Source organism: Babylonia areolata, chromosome 6 (assembly GCF_041734735.1).
Source record: "Babylonia areolata isolate BAREFJ2019XMU chromosome 6, ASM4173473v1, whole genome shotgun sequence".
Lineage (NCBI taxonomy): Eukaryota > Metazoa > Mollusca > Gastropoda > Neogastropoda > Buccinidae > Babylonia > Babylonia areolata.
In genome coordinates this window covers 53,980,244-54,000,373 of record NC_134881.1, presented here as the reverse complement: position 1 = coordinate 54,000,373, position 20,130 = coordinate 53,980,244, and the positions used below count along the sequence as shown (strand labels likewise).

Sequence of the window (20,130 nt, the reverse complement as noted above, 5' to 3'; positions counted from 1 at the left end):
GGTGATGTGTGGGTGTTGGGTGTGTGTGTCGGGTGTTGGTGCTCAACCTGAACACCACTGTCAACCAGTGAGTGAGACGATGGGTGGTGTGTGGGTGTTGGTGCAAAACCTGGGCACCACTCTGAACCAGTGAGTTGATGAGTGGTGTTGGGTTGGTGATGTGTGGGTGTTGGGTGTGTGTGTCGGGTGTTGGTGCTCAACCTGAACACCACTGTCAACCAGTGAGTGAGACGATGGGTGGTGTGTGGGTGTTGGTGCAAAACATGGGCACCACTCTGAACCAGTGAGTTGATGAGTGGGGTGTGGGTGTTGGGTTGGTGTTGTGTGTTGGTGTGGGTGTATGTGTGTGAGGTTGTGTGTGTGTGTGTGTTTGTGTATGTGTGAAGTTGTATGTTTCTGTGTGTGTGTGTGTGTGTATGCATGAGGTTGTATGTGTGAGGTTGTATGCGTGTGTATGTGTGCGCATTGCTTTGTGTGTTTGTGTGGCAAGTGTGTCCCCTCCGTTTCTCTTCAGGTCTGACGTCGGTCTCCTGCTGTATGTTTCACAGTGGAAAATTTCTGGCAGTATCTCATGAGTGTGCATTTATATGTGTGTGTGTGTTTATCTTGGTTTGGAGAGGAGTTCTTTTTTTTTTACACACACACACACACACACACACACACACACACACACAAACAACACAAATACACACACACACACACTCATACACACACATACACACTCACACACACACACATACACTCACACTCCCACATACACATACACACACCACTTTTTCTAACATCACTAATATTGAAAAGATGCTAAACTAAAGAACAAACACGTAACACACACACACACACACACACACACACACACCACAAACACACACACCACAAACACACACAACACAACACAAAACACACACAACACAAACACACACACACACACACACAAAACACACACACACACACACAAACACAACACAACACAACACAAACACACACACCACAAACACACACAACACACAACACACACACACACACACACACACACACACACACACACACAACACAACACAACACAACACAACACAACACAAAACACACACAACACACACACACACACACTGCCATGTCTTTCACAGTCACATAGAGTGAATTTTGGACCGTATATATACGATGTACGCTTCCCCCCCCAGGCAGGGGAAAGAAGTGTCGCCGGATGAGGACGCCAAACTGGCCAAGGAGCTGAACGTCACCATGGTGACGTGGAACATGGACGACTCGATGGTGGTGACGGCGGTGATGGGTCTGAACACCAACTATGTGCGCATCAAGGTGTGGGAGACACACAGCGCCAGGCTGTGCCACAACCTGAAGGTCAGGAGGCTTGGGGGAGGGGGGGGGGGATGTGGGCTGTGACGGAGGGGGGGGGGAGGGTGGTGGAGATGGTGGTGGTGGTTGTGATGTGGTTTGAAGTCTAGTTTGTGTGGGGGGTTTGTGTGTGTGTGAGTCTGTGTATTAGTGTGTGGGTGCTTGTGTGTATGGGTGTTTTTATGTGTGTGTGTATTTGTGTGGTGTGTGGGGGGGTGGGGTGGGGGGGTGTCTGTATGTGTCTATGTATTTGTGTGTGGGGATTTTTATGTGTGCAGGGCCATGAGATGGCAGTATATGTGTATGATGTGTGATGTGCAGGGCTATGAGATGGCAGTGTGTGATGTGTGCAGGGCCATGAGATGGCAGTGTATGTGTGTGATGTATGATGTGTAATGTGTGATGTGCAGGGCCATGAGATGGCAGTGTATGTGTGTGATGTATGATGTAGAGATGGCAGTGTATGTGTGTGATGTATGATGTGTAATGTGTGATGTGCAGGGCCATGAGATGGCAGTGTATGTGTGTGATGTATGATGTGTAATGTGTGATTTGCAGGGCCATGAGATGGCAGTGTATGTGCTGGACGCCAGCCCTGTGGATCCCCGCATCGTGCTCAGCTGTGGGCACGACGGTCACATCTTCATTTGGGACATCATCGCCGGGGTCAAGGTCAAACACTTCCACAACTTTGTGAGTACTGGTGTTTCACTTTTTTTTGTGTGTGTGATGTAAGTTCCTTTTTCTTTACTGCTAGCAGTTATCAGTGTTTTCAGGGTTATTGATAACAACTTTTGTGTAGAGGTACTTGTTTTTGGTGTTTTTTCCAGTAAAACAAATGTTGGTGTGTGCCTGTGAGGTGTGTTTTCTTGACTTGCATGAAATGTGTGTGTATACCTGCTTGCTGGCAGTTTGAGGGCCAGGGATCCATACCAGTGTTTGACTGCAAGTTCACGCCGGACGGACAGGCCTTGACTGCCACTGACAGCTTTGGCCAGGTGCTCTTCTTCGGCTTTGGGGACAACCAGAAGATCAAGGATGTGAGTTCTGTGCTACTTACGTTTCAGAAAAATTAGCATATTGCCGTCAAAAGAGGGCACTAGCTAGCGGGACAAAGGGGAGGTTACCTACTTCCGGGAGGTTATCGGCCGTAGTTGCTCTCTTTTTCTCCGCATAGGCAGATAGTAGTTTGCACAGGACAGGAATGTCAGACCCCTGCCAGAGTCTGCACTAGTTGGGTCACGGTTAGTATGTTATTTAAACGTAATTTTAGATAGAAAATTTCCTTACAAGGAGGTGTCAAAAGTTCTGTACTAACTTTCAATGCTAGTTTCAAGGTGTCAAAAGTTCTGTGCTATGTTTCAGTATTCATTTCAAGGTGTCAAAGTTCTGTGTTTAATTTCATTTTTAATTTCTAGGAGGTGTCAAAGTTCTGTGCTAGGTTTCAGTGCTGACTTCAAGGTACTAGTTCCAAGAATGTGTCAAAGGTTTGTGCTAAAAAATCATTATTTAGTTTAAGGTGAAAGGTGTGTGTGTGTGTGTTGAACAGAGGTGTCACAGTTCTGTGCTAAGTTTCAGTATTGATTTCAGTTCCAGGAGGTGTCACAGTTCTGTGCTAAGTTTCAGTATTGATTTCAGTTCCAGGAGGTGTCACAGTTCTGTGCTAAGTTTCAGTATTGATTTCAGTTCAAGGAGGTGTCACAGTTCTGTGCTAAGTTTCAGTATTGATTTCAATTCAAGGAGGTGTCACAGTTCTGTGCTAAGTTTCAGTATTGATTTCAGTTCCAGGAGGTGTCACAGTTCTGTGCTAAGTTTCAGTATTGATTTCAGTTCAAGGAGGTTGTCACAGTTCTGTGCTAAGTTTCAGTATTGATTTCAATTCGACGAGGTGTCAAAAGCGTGTGGACAGACCCGTACACTGCTACGCTACATCTGCTGTTAGGGAAAACAAAACAAACCAACAAACAAACAAACAAAAAACCGCCATGAAGAACCTGGCTGTGCTGTGCAGGTGCCAGTGGAGGTGTTTTTCCACACGGACTACCGGCCGCTGATCCGGGATGCCAACAACTTTGTGCTGGACGAGGAGACACAGCTGGCCCCCCACCTGATGCCTCCCCCCTACCTGGTGAACGTGGTGGGCTCCCCCTACCCCGCCCCCCTCCAGCGCCTCGTCCCTGGCCGGGAGAACATGACCGACGGTCAGCTGGTGCCCCAGTACGTCATCAGCGAACAGGGTCAGTGGTTGCCTGCTGTTGGGCTTTTTTGTGTGTGGGGGGGCTATGTTTCGGGGTGTGTGTGTGTGGGCGGGGGGGAGTGGGGGTGTTTGTATGTGTGTGTGAGTTTGTCGAGTATGGAGTGTTTGACCCAATACGTCATCAGCGAACAGGGTCAGTGGCTTTTGATGCTGGTGTGGGGGTGGGGGTGGGTATGTTTGGTGTGGGTGTTGGGAGGGGTGGGGGTGTGTTTGTATGTGGTGTGTGTGTGTGTGTTCTTGTTGAGTGTGGAGTGTTTGCCCCAGTACGTCATCAGTGAACAAGGTTTGTAGTTGCTTGCTGGGCTTTTGAGGATGTGTGTGGGAGGGGGTGGGGGGGGGGGGGGGGGTATGTTTGTGTGTGTTTGATGTGTGTGTTTGCCCCAGTTCATCATCAGCGAACAGGGTCAGTAGTTACTTGCTGGGCTTATGGTGTGTGTGGGTGGGTGGGTGGGGCGGGGAATGGGGGGAGTAGGGGCATCTTTGGGGGGTGTTCATGTGTGTGTTTATTGAGTGTGGTGTGTTTGCCCCAGTATGTCATCAACGAACAGGGTCAGTAGTGTTTGCAGGGCTTTTGTTGATGGTGTGTGGGGTGGGAGGTGTGGGGGGTGGGGGTGTGTGAGGGATGTTGGGGGGGTGGGGGGATGTTTGTGTGTGTGATGTGTGTGTGGATGTTTAGTGAGTGTGTGTGTGGGGGGGATTATGTTGGGGGGTGTTTGTGTGTTTGTTTGTGTGGGGTGTGTGTGTTTGGTGAGTGTGTGGTGTGTTTGTATGTGTGTGTGTGTTTGGTGAGTGTGTGGTATGTGTGTGTGTGTTTGGTGAGTGTGTGGTGTGTTTGTATGTGTATGTGTGTGTGTGTGTGTTTGGTGAGTGTGTGGTGTGTTTGTATGTGTGTGTGTGTGTGTGTTTGGTGAGTGTGTGGTGTGTTTTGTGTGTGTGTGTGTGTGTTTGGTGAGTGTGTGGTGTGTATGTATGTGTGTGTGTGTTTGGTGAGTGTGTGGTGTGTTTTGTGTGTGTGTTTGGTGAGTGTGTGGTGTGTATGTATGTGTGTGTGTGTTTGGTGAGTGTGTGGTGTGTTTTGTGTGTGTGTTTGGTGAGTGTGTGGTGTGTGTGTGTTGATAGACTTGGTTGTTGGAGGCTTTTTATGATAGGAAGGATACGTGAGAACACAGTGCAGTGCAAAACTGATAAATGCCCTTTACATCTTGCAATGAAACTTCAGTGGCATAGATATATATCTTTGAACATGGATGCACATATGCACACACACACACACACACACACACACACACACACACACACACACACACACCCTCCCCCCCAGCCCCCAAACCCCCACCCCCCACACACACATACATGCACACTGTGACGCAGTCACTCTGAATGTATCTCTCTGAAGGAGTGCACACTGACTCAGTGACAAAGGATGTCAACACACTGACTCCGTGACAAAGGATGTCAACACACTGACTCAGTGACAAAGGATGTCAACACACTGACTCAGTGACAAAGGATGTCAACACACTGACACAGTGACAAAGGATGTCAGCACACTGACACAGTGACAAAGGATGTCAACACACTGACTCAGTGACAAAGGATGTCAACACACTGACTCCGTGACAAAGGATGTCAACACACTGACACAGTGACAAAGGATGTCAACACACTGACTCAGTGACAAAGGATGTCAACACACTGACTCAGTGACAAAGGAAGAGGGAGCTAGCCAGGGGGACAAAGGGGAGGTTACCTACTTCCGGGAGGTTATCGGCCGTAGTACTTTAGTTTTCTCCGCATAGGCGGATAGTACTTTGCACAGGACAGGAATGTCAGACCCCCGCCGGACTCTGAACTAGTTGGGTTACGGTTAGTGTGTTATTTAAACGTAACTTTAGATAGAAAGTTTCCTTTAGTCCCCATGAAATGACCCGTGGTACCAAGCTGTTACGTGGGGCAGCATTTTACAGGATATCTTCTTTGTTCATGGGCTGCAACTCCCACGTTCACTCGTATGTAAACAAGTAGGCTTTTTATGTGTATGAATGTTTTTACCCCGCCATGCAGGCAGCCATACTCTGTTCTCGAGGGATATGTTTTGAGGTGAAGGGCTGAAGGCTGTATTGTCTGTCTGTCACAGGTATCTCCGTGGTGATAGGTGACGGGGAAATGCAGGAAAACATTCGGGTGGGAGACGGCCCCTTACACGACCTGGAAAACCAGAGGCAGCTAGCGGCCGACAACCGCCGACAGCAGCTGAACAACCAGCGACAGGCTGTCAACAACGGCAGGTCATTGGCCAACAACCAGCGACAAGCTGTCAACAACCGCAGGCAGCCTGCTCCGGCCATCGTGGAGCGCAGTGAGCGCCAGCAGAGATCGCCGGCGGCAGGTCAGGTGGCGCCAGAACAGCTCTCCCCCCGCCTGCTGGGTCGGCCCCAGGACCACGACTACAGCCGGCATCGGAATGATGATGACAACACAAGCGACGACGATGACGACATGGAGGATGATGATGAGGGGGCAGAGATGCAGTGGAACGGCCGACACGCTCGGTCCAGCATCGACGAGATGATTCGGCAGCTGCAGCAAGAGCAGGACGAGAGGATCCTGGCCCAAGGGGGAGAACTCCCCATGGCCTCTCCCCCCCATCCCCACGCTGCCGCCAGTGCTCACAACTACAGTGAAAGGCCACAGGAGGGTGAGTGTTCAGACATTGGGGATCTGACAGTTACAGAGAAAGGTCACAGGAAGGTGAGTGTTCAGACATTGGGGATCAGACAATTACAGAGAAAGGTCACAGGAAGTTTAGACATTGGGGATCTGACAACTACAGATAGAGGTCAGCTACCAAGAAAGGTCACAGAACAGTGAGACTTCAGACATTGGGGATCTGACAACTACAGAGGAGGGTCAGTGTTTAGACATTGACAGCTACAGAAGAAGGTCACAGCAAGGTGAGGGTATAGACATTGACAGCTACAGAAGAAGGTCACAGCAAGGTGAGGGTTTAGACATTGACAGCTACAGAAGAAGGTCACAGCAAGGTGAGGGTATAGACATTGACAGCTACAGAGAAAGGTCACAGCAAGGTGAGGGTATAGACATTGACAGCTACAGAGAAAGGTCACAGCAAGGTGAGGGTATAGACATTGACAGCTACAGAGAAAGGTCACAGCAAGGTGAGGGTTTAGACATTGACAGCTACAGAGAAAGGTCACAGCAAGGTGAGGGTTTAGACATTGACAGCTACAGAAGGTCACAGCAAGGTGAGGGTTTAGACATTGACAGTTACAGAGAAAGGTCACAGGAAGGTGAGGGTATAGACATTGACAGCTACAGAGAAAGGTCACAGCAAGGTGATGGTATAGACATTGACAGCTACAGAAGAAGGTCACAGCAAGGTGAGGGTATAGACATTGACAGCTACAGAGAAAGGTCACAGCAAGGTGAGGGTATAGACATTGACAGCTACAGAAGAAGGTCACAGCAAGGTGAGGGTATAGACATTGACAGCTACAGAAGAAGGTCACAGCAAGGTGATGGTATAGACATTGACAGCCACAGAGAAAGGTCACAGGAAACTTAGACATTGAGGATGTTGACGAGACATGATTTCTAACAAAGCACAGTGTCTGTGGCAGGTGATGCAGGGGCCCAGCAAGGAGGGCGGGAGGAGGAGGGGGCAGGAGGGTTGCCAGGCAACGGGGACGAGGAGGCGGGCCCGTCCAGTGCCGTGCCAGTTGTCCAGAAACAGATCCTGGTTTGTCCGTTCAACCCCGCCGAACTGAGGTGAGTGGAGGACCGTCCGAAATAAAACTGTCAGGGACACACAGAACTTTGTATCCCTGGTCCATTGTGTTCTGAATCAAAAGCGCTGTTTAAACTAAAAACAGAAATGAACCCGTGTGCAGTGATGGGACTTTGAATGTGTGTGTGTGGAGGGGGGGTCGTGGGGCTTGGGGGGGATGAGTGAAGATATATATATATATATTATATATATATGTGTGTGTGTGTGTGTGTGTGTTCATGAGAAGGAAATGTGGGTAGGGCCTGATATAAGAGAGAGAGGGAGATGTTCTGAATTGTTCTTCTGATATAGTTTTAGTTAATGGTTCATATTTTGGGTTTTTTAATTTATTTATTTTTGTTACCTTTAGTCATTTAAAAAGAAAATGTTCTTAGGTGTGTCAGTGTGATGATACACTGACACACCAAAGAACTTTTTGTTTTGTTTCGCGTGTTGGATCTGCATTCATGTACACAGAAAAAAGGTGCAGAAACTAGCAGGTCTGCAAATGGTTACCTGGGAAATTGGAAAAATCTCCACCTGCCAAATGCCGCAACTGGCATTCAAACCCTCAGATGGAAAGTGTAATGTTTTGACTGCTTTGAAGTTTGCTTTTCCATATGATGCTGTAGAAACTTGACTTTTTTTTTACTATGAAATCACTGAACTGAAATTCTGAGCTATTGAAGGTGCTTGTGCTCTGTATGTGGAAGCTTGGAGGAGGAGAGGTTCTATTGGATTCACGTCAACACTGACTTCCCCTCTGTGCTGTCATCTGTACTATCAGCAGCAGCAACAATGATGATGATCATAAAAATAATGCCAATAAAATGCGCTGCTGAAGGCATTTTCTGCTTCTTCGTTCGTGGGCTGCAACTCCCATGTTCTCTTGTATGTAAACGAGTGGGCTTTTACATGTATGACCGTTTTTACCCTGCCATGTAGGCAGTTACGTACTGTTTTTGGGGGTGTGCGTACTGGGTATGTTCTTGTTTCCATAACCCACGGAACGCTGATATGGATTGCAGGATCTTTAACGTGCATATTTGATCTTCTGCTTGCGTATACACACAAAGGGGGGTTCAGGCACAAAAGCAGGTCTGCACATATGTTGACCTGGAAGATCGAAAAAATCTCCACCCTTTGCCCACCAGGCACCGTAACTGAGATTTGAACCTGGGACCCTCAGATTGAAAGTCCAACGCTTTAACCACTCAGCTATTGCGCCAGTCAAGAAGTGGTTCTGTTGGATTGATGTTGACAGTGATTTCCCTTCTGTGCTGTTGGCTGGACCGTTAGCAGCAACGACAACAATAACGATAATGATAACATACATGAAATGTGCTGCTAAAGGCATCTGTATTGTGTGTGCAGAGCATCGGAGGAGAAGCGGGCGGCGATGGCGGAGGACGAGATCCGTCGCTTCATCCTGGAGCGGAAGAAGAAGCAGTCGGTGCCCAGCACCCCCTCCACCCTCTTCGGCAACATGTCGCGCGGCCGCCACGACGCCCGCTCCCACGACAAGAAGAAGACCTCCAAGGAGGCGCAGGGCTCCTCCCGCAACCGCCTGACCACCCGTGCCCTCTACGACACAGAGGAAGAGGAGGAGGAGGAGGAAGAGACGGAGGAAAGCGAGTCAGAGAGGTGAGGGCTTGTTATTGTTAATGGTATGATTGATGTTTGTGTAGTGTCTGTTCTTGGTCAGGGGGAGGCGTCGGGTTGGCGTTGTTGAGAGGGCCAGAAATAGAGGGCCCAGAGTGTCCACGAATCGATTTCGATCGCGCCTTAATTTTAGCCCGATATCCCAATCGAACCATATAATTATGTGACCTGGTTCGAGACAAAATTTGACAAAAAACAAGAATGCCAGAGAATCGACAGACAGACAGAAAATATGAAAAAAAAACTTAGCCGTATGGAGAGCACAGGAACAGGAGTCATAATGGCTGCCGGAAAAAGAGGGCGCTAGCCAGCGGGACAAAGGGAAGGTTACCTACTTCCGGGAGGTTATCGGCCGTAGTTTCGTTTTCTCCGCATAGGCGGATAGTAGTTTGCACAGGACAGGAATGTCAGACCCCTGCCGGAGTCTGCACTAGTTGGGTCACGGTTAAGTATGTTATTTAAACGTAATTTTAGATAGAAAATTTCCTTTGTCATTGATATGTGTGTAGTGTTTATCCTTAGAGACCAAGCTGTATGTTATCATTATTGACATGTGTATACCTTCTGTCCTCCAGTCAAGCTGTATAGTATTATCATTGACATGTGTGTCTGTCCTTGGTCGGATACCAACCTATATGTTATAATTATCGTTGATATGTGTGTAGTGTCTATCCTCAGTCAGAGACCAAGCTGTATGTTATTATCATTGATATGTGTATAGCATCTATCCGTGGTGAAGCTGTATGTTATTATCATTGATATGTGTATGGCGTCTATCCATGGTGAAGCTGTATGTTATTATCATTGATATGTGTATAGCATCTATCCGTGGTGAAGCTGAATGTCATTATCATTGATATGTGTATAGCATCTATCCTTGGTGAAGCTGTATGTTATTATCATTGATATGTGTATAGCATCTATCCTTGGTGAAGCTGTATGTTATTATCATTGATATGTGTATAGCATCCATCCTTGGTGAAGCTGTATGTTGTTATCATTGATACCTGTATAGTGTCTTCAGTCAGAAACCAAGCTGTCTGTCATTTTGATCATTGATATGTCAGTCAGAGGTCGACCAGCACCGTGGCTGTGGAGGGCTGTGGGATCTTTAACCTGTTGAACTCTGTGTGCAGTGACAGTTCCTACTCGGACTGGACCATGGAGGGCAGCAGTAACCTGCAGCCGCCCAAACGTCGCTCCAAGCGAAAACCCAAACGTCGACGCATCTCCTCTTCAGAGGACGAGGATGAAGACGAAGAGGCAGAGCTGGCCATACAGTACGCCGATGAGGATGATGACGACGATGACGACAACGATGACGAGGACTTCAAGGTGTACGTGAAGCCGTCCAAGAAAGGCGCAGACAAGAAAGAGGAAGGGAAGGAGGAAGGGAAGAAGAGATCTCCGGTGCCCTCGCAGGATAAGAAGGAAAAGAAGCCGTTCAAGGTGAGCGTGTTGGTTCTGTTTGGTCTCTGCATGCCTGTACAAACTGCTGTCTCTGTTGGCTTGTCTGCATGGGTGTGTCTGTACTCGGTCGTCAGTCATCGCTGCTTCGCTACAATCAGTCTGGGGTTCGGTGGTTGTTTTTTTTTGGGGGAGGGGGTGTGGGGGGGTGGGGGTGGGGGTTTGCCTGGTGGGGCAGGGATGGAATGGGGGTGGGGGGGGAGACAAAACTAAATGGGGATATTTTGAGCACGTAAAAGACTTGGGTTTAAATTACATGATAATAACAGTTTAATCTAGTTATATGGATAACTGAACGGTGCACTAAATAAAGCAGATTTTTAGGGGAACACATTCATTTTTTAAGCAGAGTGGTCAGTTATTGTACAGGGATGTTTTCATTCTCAACTGAATGATCTTCATATGATTAATTCAGCAGCTGCATAGAATGTAGCAGGCTGGTTTGTTTTTGGGGGGAGCGGAGGGTGGTGGTGGTGGTGGTGACGGGCGCCATAGCCGAATGGTTAAAGCGTTGGACTTTCGATTTGAGGGTCCCGGGTTTGAATCACGGTGACGGCGCCTGGTAGGTAAAGGGTGGAGATTTTTATTATCTCCCAGGTCAACATATGTGCAGACCTGCCAGTGCCTGAACCCCCTTTGTGTGTATACGCAAGCATAAGATCAAATACGCACGTTAAAGATCCTGTAATCCATGTCAGCGTTCGGTGGGTTATGGAAACAAGAACACACCTAGCATGCACACCCCCGAAAGCGGAGTATGGCTGCCTACATGGCGGGGTTAAAACGGTCATACACGTAAAAAGCCCACTCACGTATACGAGTGAACGTGGGAGTTGAAGCCCACGAACAAAGAAGAAGAAGGCGGTGGGGGGGAGGGGGGGGGCAGTGAGGTGTGGAGGGAATGGCGCAGTGAAGATCAGTCAACCATTACTTTATGTTGTTGATTTGACTCTCCAACGGATGGTTTGACTTCCATTATTTCTGTCATTGCTTGGATTGTTCTATTTAAAAAGGAAAAGTGCACATCATTTTGTGTATCATTTTCATTTCTGAGCGAATGTTCCATCAATCCAAACTTTTAACATGATTACCATGTCAGCCATGTCAACTAATGTATGCAAAGAAAAAAAAAAAGGCAATTTGTGTGGAAAGTTCCTTCATTCCAGACTGGTAATTTAGGTGATGTTTAAGTATGGCTCTCTGTCTCTCTTCTCCTCAGGTCCCTTTCCACTTTATTGTTGTTGTGTTGTTTTGTTATGACTGTCAGGTGTCACTGTGACTTCATTGTTGTTGTTGTGGCTCACCTGTCAGCCATCTGACATGCTAACAACATACGGTGCTTGTTGTTGTTGTTGTGTTGTTTTGGCATGCCCCGTTTCTGCGTTGACTTGCTGTATCTGTAGAACTTGTTTTGTATCCTTTGTTTTGATTTTTTTTTTTTTCATTTATATTGTTATCAGTTGAGGTTTTCAGTGAACATAAGAAAGAAACCTAGATTCCCCCAGAGTCATAGCCTTCTTGAAGTTCTTTATCAGTGGCAGTTGTCCACTGACGCAGTTTTCAGTTTCAGTTTTTCAAAGAGGCGTCACTGTGTTCGGACAAATCCATAAACGCTGCACCACATCTGCCAGGCAGATGCTTGACCAGCAGCATAACCCAACACGCTTAGTCAGGCCTGGAGTGCTTGCATAGATATATTTGTGTACCTATCAGAGGGGATTTCTTCTACAGAATTTTGCCAGACGACAACACTAGGTGTTGTTGTTTTTTTTCAGTGCGCCAAGTGCGTGCTGCACGCGGGACCGGAGTTTATCATCCCATTCGAACGACTAGATGCTCTGTTCGATTTTCCAAAGTTGGGACAAAGCGAGAGAGTGGAATTTGAACCCCTTTCCTTGGACTCTGTATTGGCAGAGGAGCATCTTAACCATTCTTCCACCGCCGAGAGAAAGAAAATAAGAAACACAGATAAATGAGGAGAACGGGGGGGGGGGGGGCCAGTTTATGATTTCTTTCTGCTGTTGTTTTCTGTGTGACTGTCAGCATGCCTGTCCATTGTGGCTTGTTGAACAGAAGCCTGTGAAGAAATCTGTAAAGATGGAAGTGGAGGAAAAGCAGACGGACGTGAAAGCGTCATCGTCTAAGGTTAAGAAAAGCAAGAAACCGTCCAAAGTGAGTTGTCCGTGTGTGTGTTCTTCTGCCTGTGTTTCAGTGCATGCCTCTGTGTGTGTGTGTGTGTGTGTGTGTGTTAAAAATATCTGTGTGTCTTCTTCTGCCGGTGTTTCTGCGCACGCCTATGTGTGTGTGTGTGTGTGTGTGTTTTCCATGCAGATTGACTCCATTTTCTCTGTTTTCACCTGCATTTCTCTTCATATGGTTGTTGTAAAACTTAGATGTGTGTGAGTGTCTCTTATCCAAAGTCGCTTTCTTCCTTGCGTTTTGCCTGCGTTCATGAACTGTGCGTGCTTGTTGAGGAGGCTGTTACTGTTCTGTGTCTGTGTGAGTGTGTGTGTGTGTGTGCCCCTCGTTCACAGTAAAACTGCACCTGTCTGCCTGTACTTCTGTACACGCTTTTGAAGAGTCTGTCTGTCAGTGTATGTGTAAGTTGCTCATATTTGCACAGTCTGCTTTTTGTCATTTTTCCTATCCATGGTTGTCTGTGTGTGTTGATGTTCTTCTCTGTTCTGAACAAATAACACAGTCTGCTTTTGTCATCTTTCCTGTTCATTGCTGGCTGTGCGATGGCTGTTTCGTGGCTGTCTGTGCGATGATGTTTTTCTCATGTTCGTTGCTGTCTGTGTGATGATGTTTTTCTCATGTTCGTTGCTGTCTGTGCGATGGCTGTCTGGGTGATGATGTTTTTCTCGTGTTCGTTGCTGTCTGTGCGATGATGTTTTTCTCATGTTCGTGGCTGGCTGTGCAATGATGTTTTCATCTGTTCTTAACAAATAACCCCATGACCGCTGATCCTTTGTGAAATGAGATGAGTGTGTCATCTCATGAATTGTGTACATGTGTTGAGGATGTCATTGATTTCGTTGAAGAGAATCAATGCAGAACTTTTGTTTCAAGAGGTGGAAGTTCAGAAAATGAACGGTGGCTGACATTCTGACTTGTCAGCTCTTGTCTTAGTGTAGCATACGGCGCCAACTTGTAAAGAGTTTGGTGTATCTAATATCAACGTACACAGTAAAAGACACAAGCCCAGCACTGTAAACGATATGGTATGTCTGTTATGTAGATCTGCAAAAGAAGATGGAAGTCCATTTCGTATTATGTTGTCCTGTATTAGATGACTTGAGATAAATATATATTCCTTTGAGATATTGTAGCAGACCAAGTAAGTTTCGGTTAGTATTACTTCTGTCTTATACAAATGATAACGTTTTTTCGAATCTTGCCATATTTATCAAGTCATTAAAACGACGGAGTTTCATGATTGGTTAAAGAGAACAGAGCTTTGCGCATACACATTGTAAGATTATATTCTTATGCAAATCTATTCTTACAAAATATGTAATCACCCCTTCAAATGGGGCCATGGCCTTATTGAATAAACTTTCGTTTCATTTTCGTTTCTGTCTTAGTGAGGTGACAGCCCTTCACTGACAGTTAGCAGCCGTCACGGGGTTAAGGAAAGTGTGTGTGTGTGTGTGACCTGCTTTCGGTGTTGTCATGTTGTTCATAGCTTGTGTGCCATCAGTCAGTCAGTCTGTCAGAAAAGACTTGTCTGTCTTCTGAACAGACAAATCAGAGTTCATGGAAAGGAATGTCAAACATTGCAAGTCCAGCCTTGGTCACAGTTGGTGACATGTATGCACTTTAGCAGGAATATGCAGTGTTTGATTTCGCGATCTCAAGGAAAAAGAACATTATATTTTTTTTATTATTGTATTAAAAACAAGAGAGGCAAGGCCTTCAAGACTCACTCGTGATGAATTAAGTCCCCTAGCATTAATTACAGAGTAATTTCCCTTTTTTTACGATCTGCACCAAAACGTTTGCAAAATAAATAAAAATTCCATGCTTAGCAAAAGAAGTTCCTGTTTGAACAAAAAATGGTAATAATGACTCCTCTTGTTGTTGGGTCAGAATAAGAGGTCAAAGTGCCAAGTTTAGAGAATACAAAAAATATAAATATAACAGTAAATGCAGTTTGCATATAATTAGGCTTCTTTTTTAAAAATTTTTGTGCCCATCCCAGAGGTGCAATATTGTTTTAAACAAGATGACTGGAAAGAACTGAATTTTTCCTATTTTTATGCCAAATTTGGTGTCAACTGACAAAGTATTTGCAGAGAAAATGTCAATGTTAAAGTTTACCACGGACACACAGACACACACACACACACACACACACACACACACACACACACACACACACAGAGACAACCAAACACCGGGTTAAAACATAGACTCACTTTGTTTACACAAGTGAGTCAAAAAGACTCAGTGACCATGAAGTGGACATTTTAATTTGAAATTTGGAGCACCAGGATACATGGCATTGGAGAGAGTTCACAGAATGGGCAAATACGTTGTTTGCTCTAATGTGTTGTGTGTAGGCCAGGCTTCCTCATGGCCTCTCCAGGGTGTTTGACACAGTGGGTGTGGTGGTGGTGGAATCATTGAAGGGGTTAAAGTTGTCACGGGTGGTGTGGTGGTGGTGGTGGAATCATTGAAAGGGTTAAAGTTGTCACTGATGGTGTGGTGGTGGTGGTGAGCTCATTGAAAGGGTTAAAGCTGTCACAGTGGGTGTGGTGGTGGTGGAATCATTGAAAGGGTTAAACTTAAAGATGTCACAGTGGGTGTGGTTGTGGTGGTGAAATCATTGAAAGGGTTAAAGCTGTCACAGTGGGTGTGGTTGTGGTGGTGGGATCATTGAAAGGGTTAAAGCTGTGACAGTGGGTGTGGTTGTGGTGGTGGAATCATTGAAAGGGTTAAAGCTGTCACACTGGGTGTGGTGATGTTAAAAACTGTCACAGAAGCTGTGGTGGTGGAATCATTGAAAGGGGCAAAGCCACTGCCCAGGTTTCACTTCCTTTGTTTGACGTCATCATTCTTCTTCACTCATGTACATGTACATAAAAGCAAAAAGGGAACAATCAGAACTGTTTTTGGTCCCATTCCACCTGCCCCTCAACCCCTGCACCCTCCCTGACGACATAACAAAGAAGAAATGATAATAATAATGTGCCCTCTCTCTGACAACAGCGGAAACCCGAACTGGACAAGAGCAATTTCCCAGAGATCCGGGAGCTCAAGCCGGAGTTCATGCCCCCTGAGTGGCTGACGGGCACCATCCCGCGCAAGACGCCCTTCGTGCCGCAGATGGGTGACGAGGTGATGTACTTCCGGCAGGGGCACGAACTCTACCTGCAGGCCGTGGAGCGCCACAAGTCCTACGAGATCAGCTCCAACATTTCCCTCCCTTGGCAGAAGAACCCACACCTCCGGGTCAGTGTGCTGCGGGGAGACAGTGTTGCGTGTGTGTGTTCGTGTTCATGTGTATGCTTTTATGTTCGTGTGTTTTACACTTTATGTTCATGGTTTATACTTTCGTGTTAGGGCTGCCTGTATGACCAGATAACTCGTCAGCACAAGTATGTACGCTTCGCTGCCACAATGACGAGATAATTTGTAATCGAAATATTTCCCTGGTTTGCATTGAGTTCATTGACAAAAATACTGGTAGCTTTAGCTTGGGGAATCTTTCTAGATTCTATTCATAGCTAGAAACCCCATCTGCGTCATCAGGCAGTCCTTTATTTGAACATTTTGGTTGGATTACTGCCGCAGTGTTTGCCTGGCTCCTCTCCTCGCTGGCTCTACAAAATGTCGGACCCCGTGCTCAAGGCATGAGATCATGGTTGCATGAAATCAACCAAGATTGCTTTCTTTAGCTCATGCTTAGAAAGAATTGAAGCGTAAATTTGAAGAAGACAGTGATGAACATTTATAGAAATATCAGACTGATGGAATGGACATTATTTAAACAACGATGTGAAACATCAGAATGTTTGGATGTTGTGTAAACAAAGTGAAACATCAGAATGTTTGGATGTTGTGTAAACAACAATGTGAAACATCAGAATGTTTGGATGCTGTGTAAACAACAATGTGAAACATCAGAATGTTTGGATGTGAAATGTCAGACTGTGTGGATGCTGTGTACACAACAATGTAATGTCTCGTTGTGTGGATGCTGTGTAAACAACAATGTAATGTCTCGTTGTGTGGACACTGTGTAAACAACAATGTAATGTCTCGTTGTGTGGATGCTGTGTAAACAACAATGTAATGTCTCGTTGTGTGGATGCTGTGTAAACAACAATGTAATGTCTCATCGTGTGGACACTGTGTAAACAACAATGTAATGTCTCATTGTGTGGACGCTGTGTAAACAACAATGTAATGTCTCATTGTGTGGATGCTGTGTAAACAACAATGTAATGTCTCATTGTGTGGATGCTGTGTAAACAACAATGTAATGTCTCGTTGTGTGGATGCTGTGTAAACAACAATGTAATGTCTCGTTGTGTGGATGCTGTGTAAACAACAATGTAATGTCTCGTTGTGTGGACACTATGTAAACAACAATGTAATGTCTCATTGTGTGGACGCTGTGTAAACAACAATGTAATGTCTCGTTGTGTGGATGCTGTGTAAACAACAATGTAATGTCTCGTTGTGTGGATGCTGTGTAAACAACAATGTAATGTCTCATCGTGTGGACACTGTGTAAACAACAATGTAATGTCTCATTGTGTGGACGCTGTGTAAACAACAATGTAATGTCTCGTGTGGATGCTGTGTAAACAACAATGTAATGTCTCATTGTGTGGATGCTGTGTAAACAACAATGTAATGTCTCATTGTGTGGACACTGTGTAAACAACAATGTAATGTCTCATTGTGTGGATGATGTGTAAACAACAATGTAATGTCTCGTTGTGTGGATGCTGTGTAAACAACAATGTAATGTCTCGTTGTGTGGATGCTGTGTAAACAACAATGTAATGTCTCATTGTGTGGATGCTGTGTAAACAACAATGTAATGTCTCGTTGTGTGGATGCTGTGTAAACAACAGTGTAATGTCTCGTTGTGTGGATGCTGTGTAAACAACAATGTAATGTCTCGTTGTGTGGACGCTGTGTAAACAACAATGTAATGTCTCGTTGTGTGGATGCTGTGTAAACAACAATGTAATGTCTCATTGTGTGGACACTGTGTAAACAACAATGTAATGTCTCATTGTGTGGATGCTGTGTAAACAACAATGTAATGTCTCGTTGTGCGGACGCTGTGTAAACAACAGTGTAATGTCTCGTTGTGTGGATGCTGTGTAAACAACAATGTAATGTCTCGTTGTGTGGATGCTGTGTAAACAACAATGTAATGTCTCGTTTTGTGGATGCTGTGTAAACAACAATGTAATGTCTCATTGTGTGGACACTGTGTAAACAACAATGTAATGTCTCATTGTGTGGATGCTGTGTAAACAACAATGTAATGTCTCGTTGTGTGGATGCTGTGTAAACAACAATGTAATGTCTCATCGTGTGGACGCTGTGTAAACAACAATGTAATGTCTCATTGTGTGGATGCTGTGTGCCTACAGGAGATGGAGCTGGTGAAGATCGTGGGCGTGCGCTACGAGGTGAAGCCTCCCCGTCTGTGCAGCCTGAAGCTGGCCTACATCAGTCCCGACACCAGCAAGATGCTGGGCGGCAGCTTCTCTGTCAGGTCAGTTTTCTTCAGTTTAACATCTATTCACTATAAGTGTTTTTAGACGGAAAGGAGTAGAGTGGTGTATAAAGGAAAGGGAATGCATGTGAATATTAATGTTAAAAAAAGAAAAGAAAAAAAGTTCATGTTATGTATCAGAGGAAAAGTATATTATAAGAAAAAGTCTAAAGAGGTTGTGGTGTGTATTGAATGTCAGGTCAGTGTGAGTGTGTATGTGTGCATGCCTGAAATCTGATTGAATGACAGAGGAAATGCATGGTTAGCAGCCTTCAGTCAGCTCTACTCAGGTAGGCAGCCTGTTGTGTAAGTGACCCCCCGTCTTGGTAAAGAGCTTGGAGCATGGTCTCGACGGGTGCAATAGCCGAGTGGTTAAAGTATTGGACTGTCAATCTGAGGGTCCCCGGTTCGAATCACTGTGATGGTGCCTGGTGGGTAAAGGGTGGAGATTTTTACGATCTCCCAGGTGAACATACGTGCAGACCTGCTAGTGCCTGAACCCCCTTCGTGTGTATATGCAAGCAGAAGATCAAATACGCATGTTAAAGATCCTGTAATCCATGTCAGCGTTCGGTGGGTTATGGAAACAAGAACATACCCAGCATGCACACCCATGAAAACAGAGTATGGCTGCCTACATGGCGGGGTAAAAACGGTCATGCACGTAAAAGCCCACTCGTGTGCATACGAGTGAACGTGGGAGTTGCAGCCCACGAACACAGAAGAAGAAGAAGAAGAGCATGGTCTCCAGCCAAGGATAGGCACTATGTAAGTATCCATATCAAGTGAAAATCAAATCACAGAACTGACAGGTAGTATCAGCCCGGAAATGGCCATTTTGCTGTCAGCTGGACTGTAAGCAGCATGATGGATTTTATTCAGTCATTATAATGATAATAATAATGTACATTTATATAGCACCCTTTCTCTCTAAGAGCTCAGGGCGCTTTGCATGAAAGAAAAATATTACAAGTTACATAAAACATTCATGATCGCTCTTCTCAAAACCCCTCCCCCCTAGCCCCCTTCCCCGACACACACACTCTCCCTTTCCCACTCTTGATACATCCAAAGTGAGCCGAACATGGGTGGTGTTGGAGAACAAGGAAGCTGAGAGTGCTTATAGATAGGTTTTAAAAAGATGAGTTTTTAGTGATGAGCGAAAAGCAGAAATAGAATCAGATACATGGATATGATAAGGAAGGTTGTTCCAGATGTGAGGAGCAGCAAAGAAGAAAGAACGTTCACCATAGGTTCTTGTATTGACACGAAGAAGTTTCAAAAGGCAACAGTCAGAAGAAGAGTGGAGATTTGAGCCATGTATGAGGCACATGGGATGAAGTTGATGAAAAGAAAAGTATTGTTTGCAGAATGTGGTATTACCATGATGTGCACATCAACAGTGAGGTCATTGTGTGTGTGTGTGTGTGTGTGTCATGGACAGGTACCATGACATGCCGGATGTCATCGACTTCCTGGTTCTCAGGCAGCACTTTGACCTGGCCTGTCAGCGCCGATGGAAACCAGGTAACGCCTCTCTCTCTGTCTGTCTGTTGTTAGTTGTCCTCTGTGTTATGTCAGATGGAAACCAGGTAACATCTGTCTGTTGTTAGGAGTCCTCTGTGTTATGTCAGATGGAAACCAGGTAACATCTGTCTGTTGTTAGGAGTCCTCTGTGTTATGTCAGATGGAAACCAGGTAACATCTGTCTGTTGTTAGGAGTCCTTTGTGTTATGTCAGATGGAAACCTGGTAACATCTGTCTGTCTGTCTGTTTTCGGGAGTCCTCTGTGTTATGTCAGATGGAAACCGGGCAATATCTGTCTATTGTTAGGAGTCCTCTGTGTTATGTCAG

At 45.7% G+C, this 20,130-nt stretch overlaps 1 protein-coding gene across 1 annotated transcript in view; it reads left to right on the top strand.

Annotated features, from left to right (window-relative positions):
- LOC143283561 (PH-interacting protein-like) overlaps positions 1–20,130 on the top strand; it is a 53,462-nt gene that overhangs the window by 12,882 nt on the left and 20,450 nt on the right. Inside the window, exons 12-24 of the mRNA XM_076589806.1 lie at positions 1,182–1,362; positions 1,915–2,049; positions 2,268–2,396; positions 3,368–3,593; positions 5,751–6,364; positions 6,447–7,104; positions 7,255–7,402; positions 8,775–9,044; positions 10,199–10,511; positions 12,603–12,701; positions 15,744–15,986; positions 18,152–18,276; positions 19,721–19,803. Coding sequence (XP_076445921.1) covers positions 1,182–1,362; positions 1,915–2,049; positions 2,268–2,396; positions 3,368–3,593; positions 5,751–6,364; positions 6,447–7,104; positions 7,255–7,402; positions 8,775–9,044; positions 10,199–10,511; positions 12,603–12,701; positions 15,744–15,986; positions 18,152–18,276; positions 19,721–19,803 — 3,224 coding nt within the window. The remainder of the gene's footprint in view (positions 1–1,181; positions 1,363–1,914; positions 2,050–2,267; positions 2,397–3,367; positions 3,594–5,750; positions 6,365–6,446; positions 7,105–7,254; positions 7,403–8,774; positions 9,045–10,198; positions 10,512–12,602; positions 12,702–15,743; positions 15,987–18,151; positions 18,277–19,720; positions 19,804–20,130) is intronic.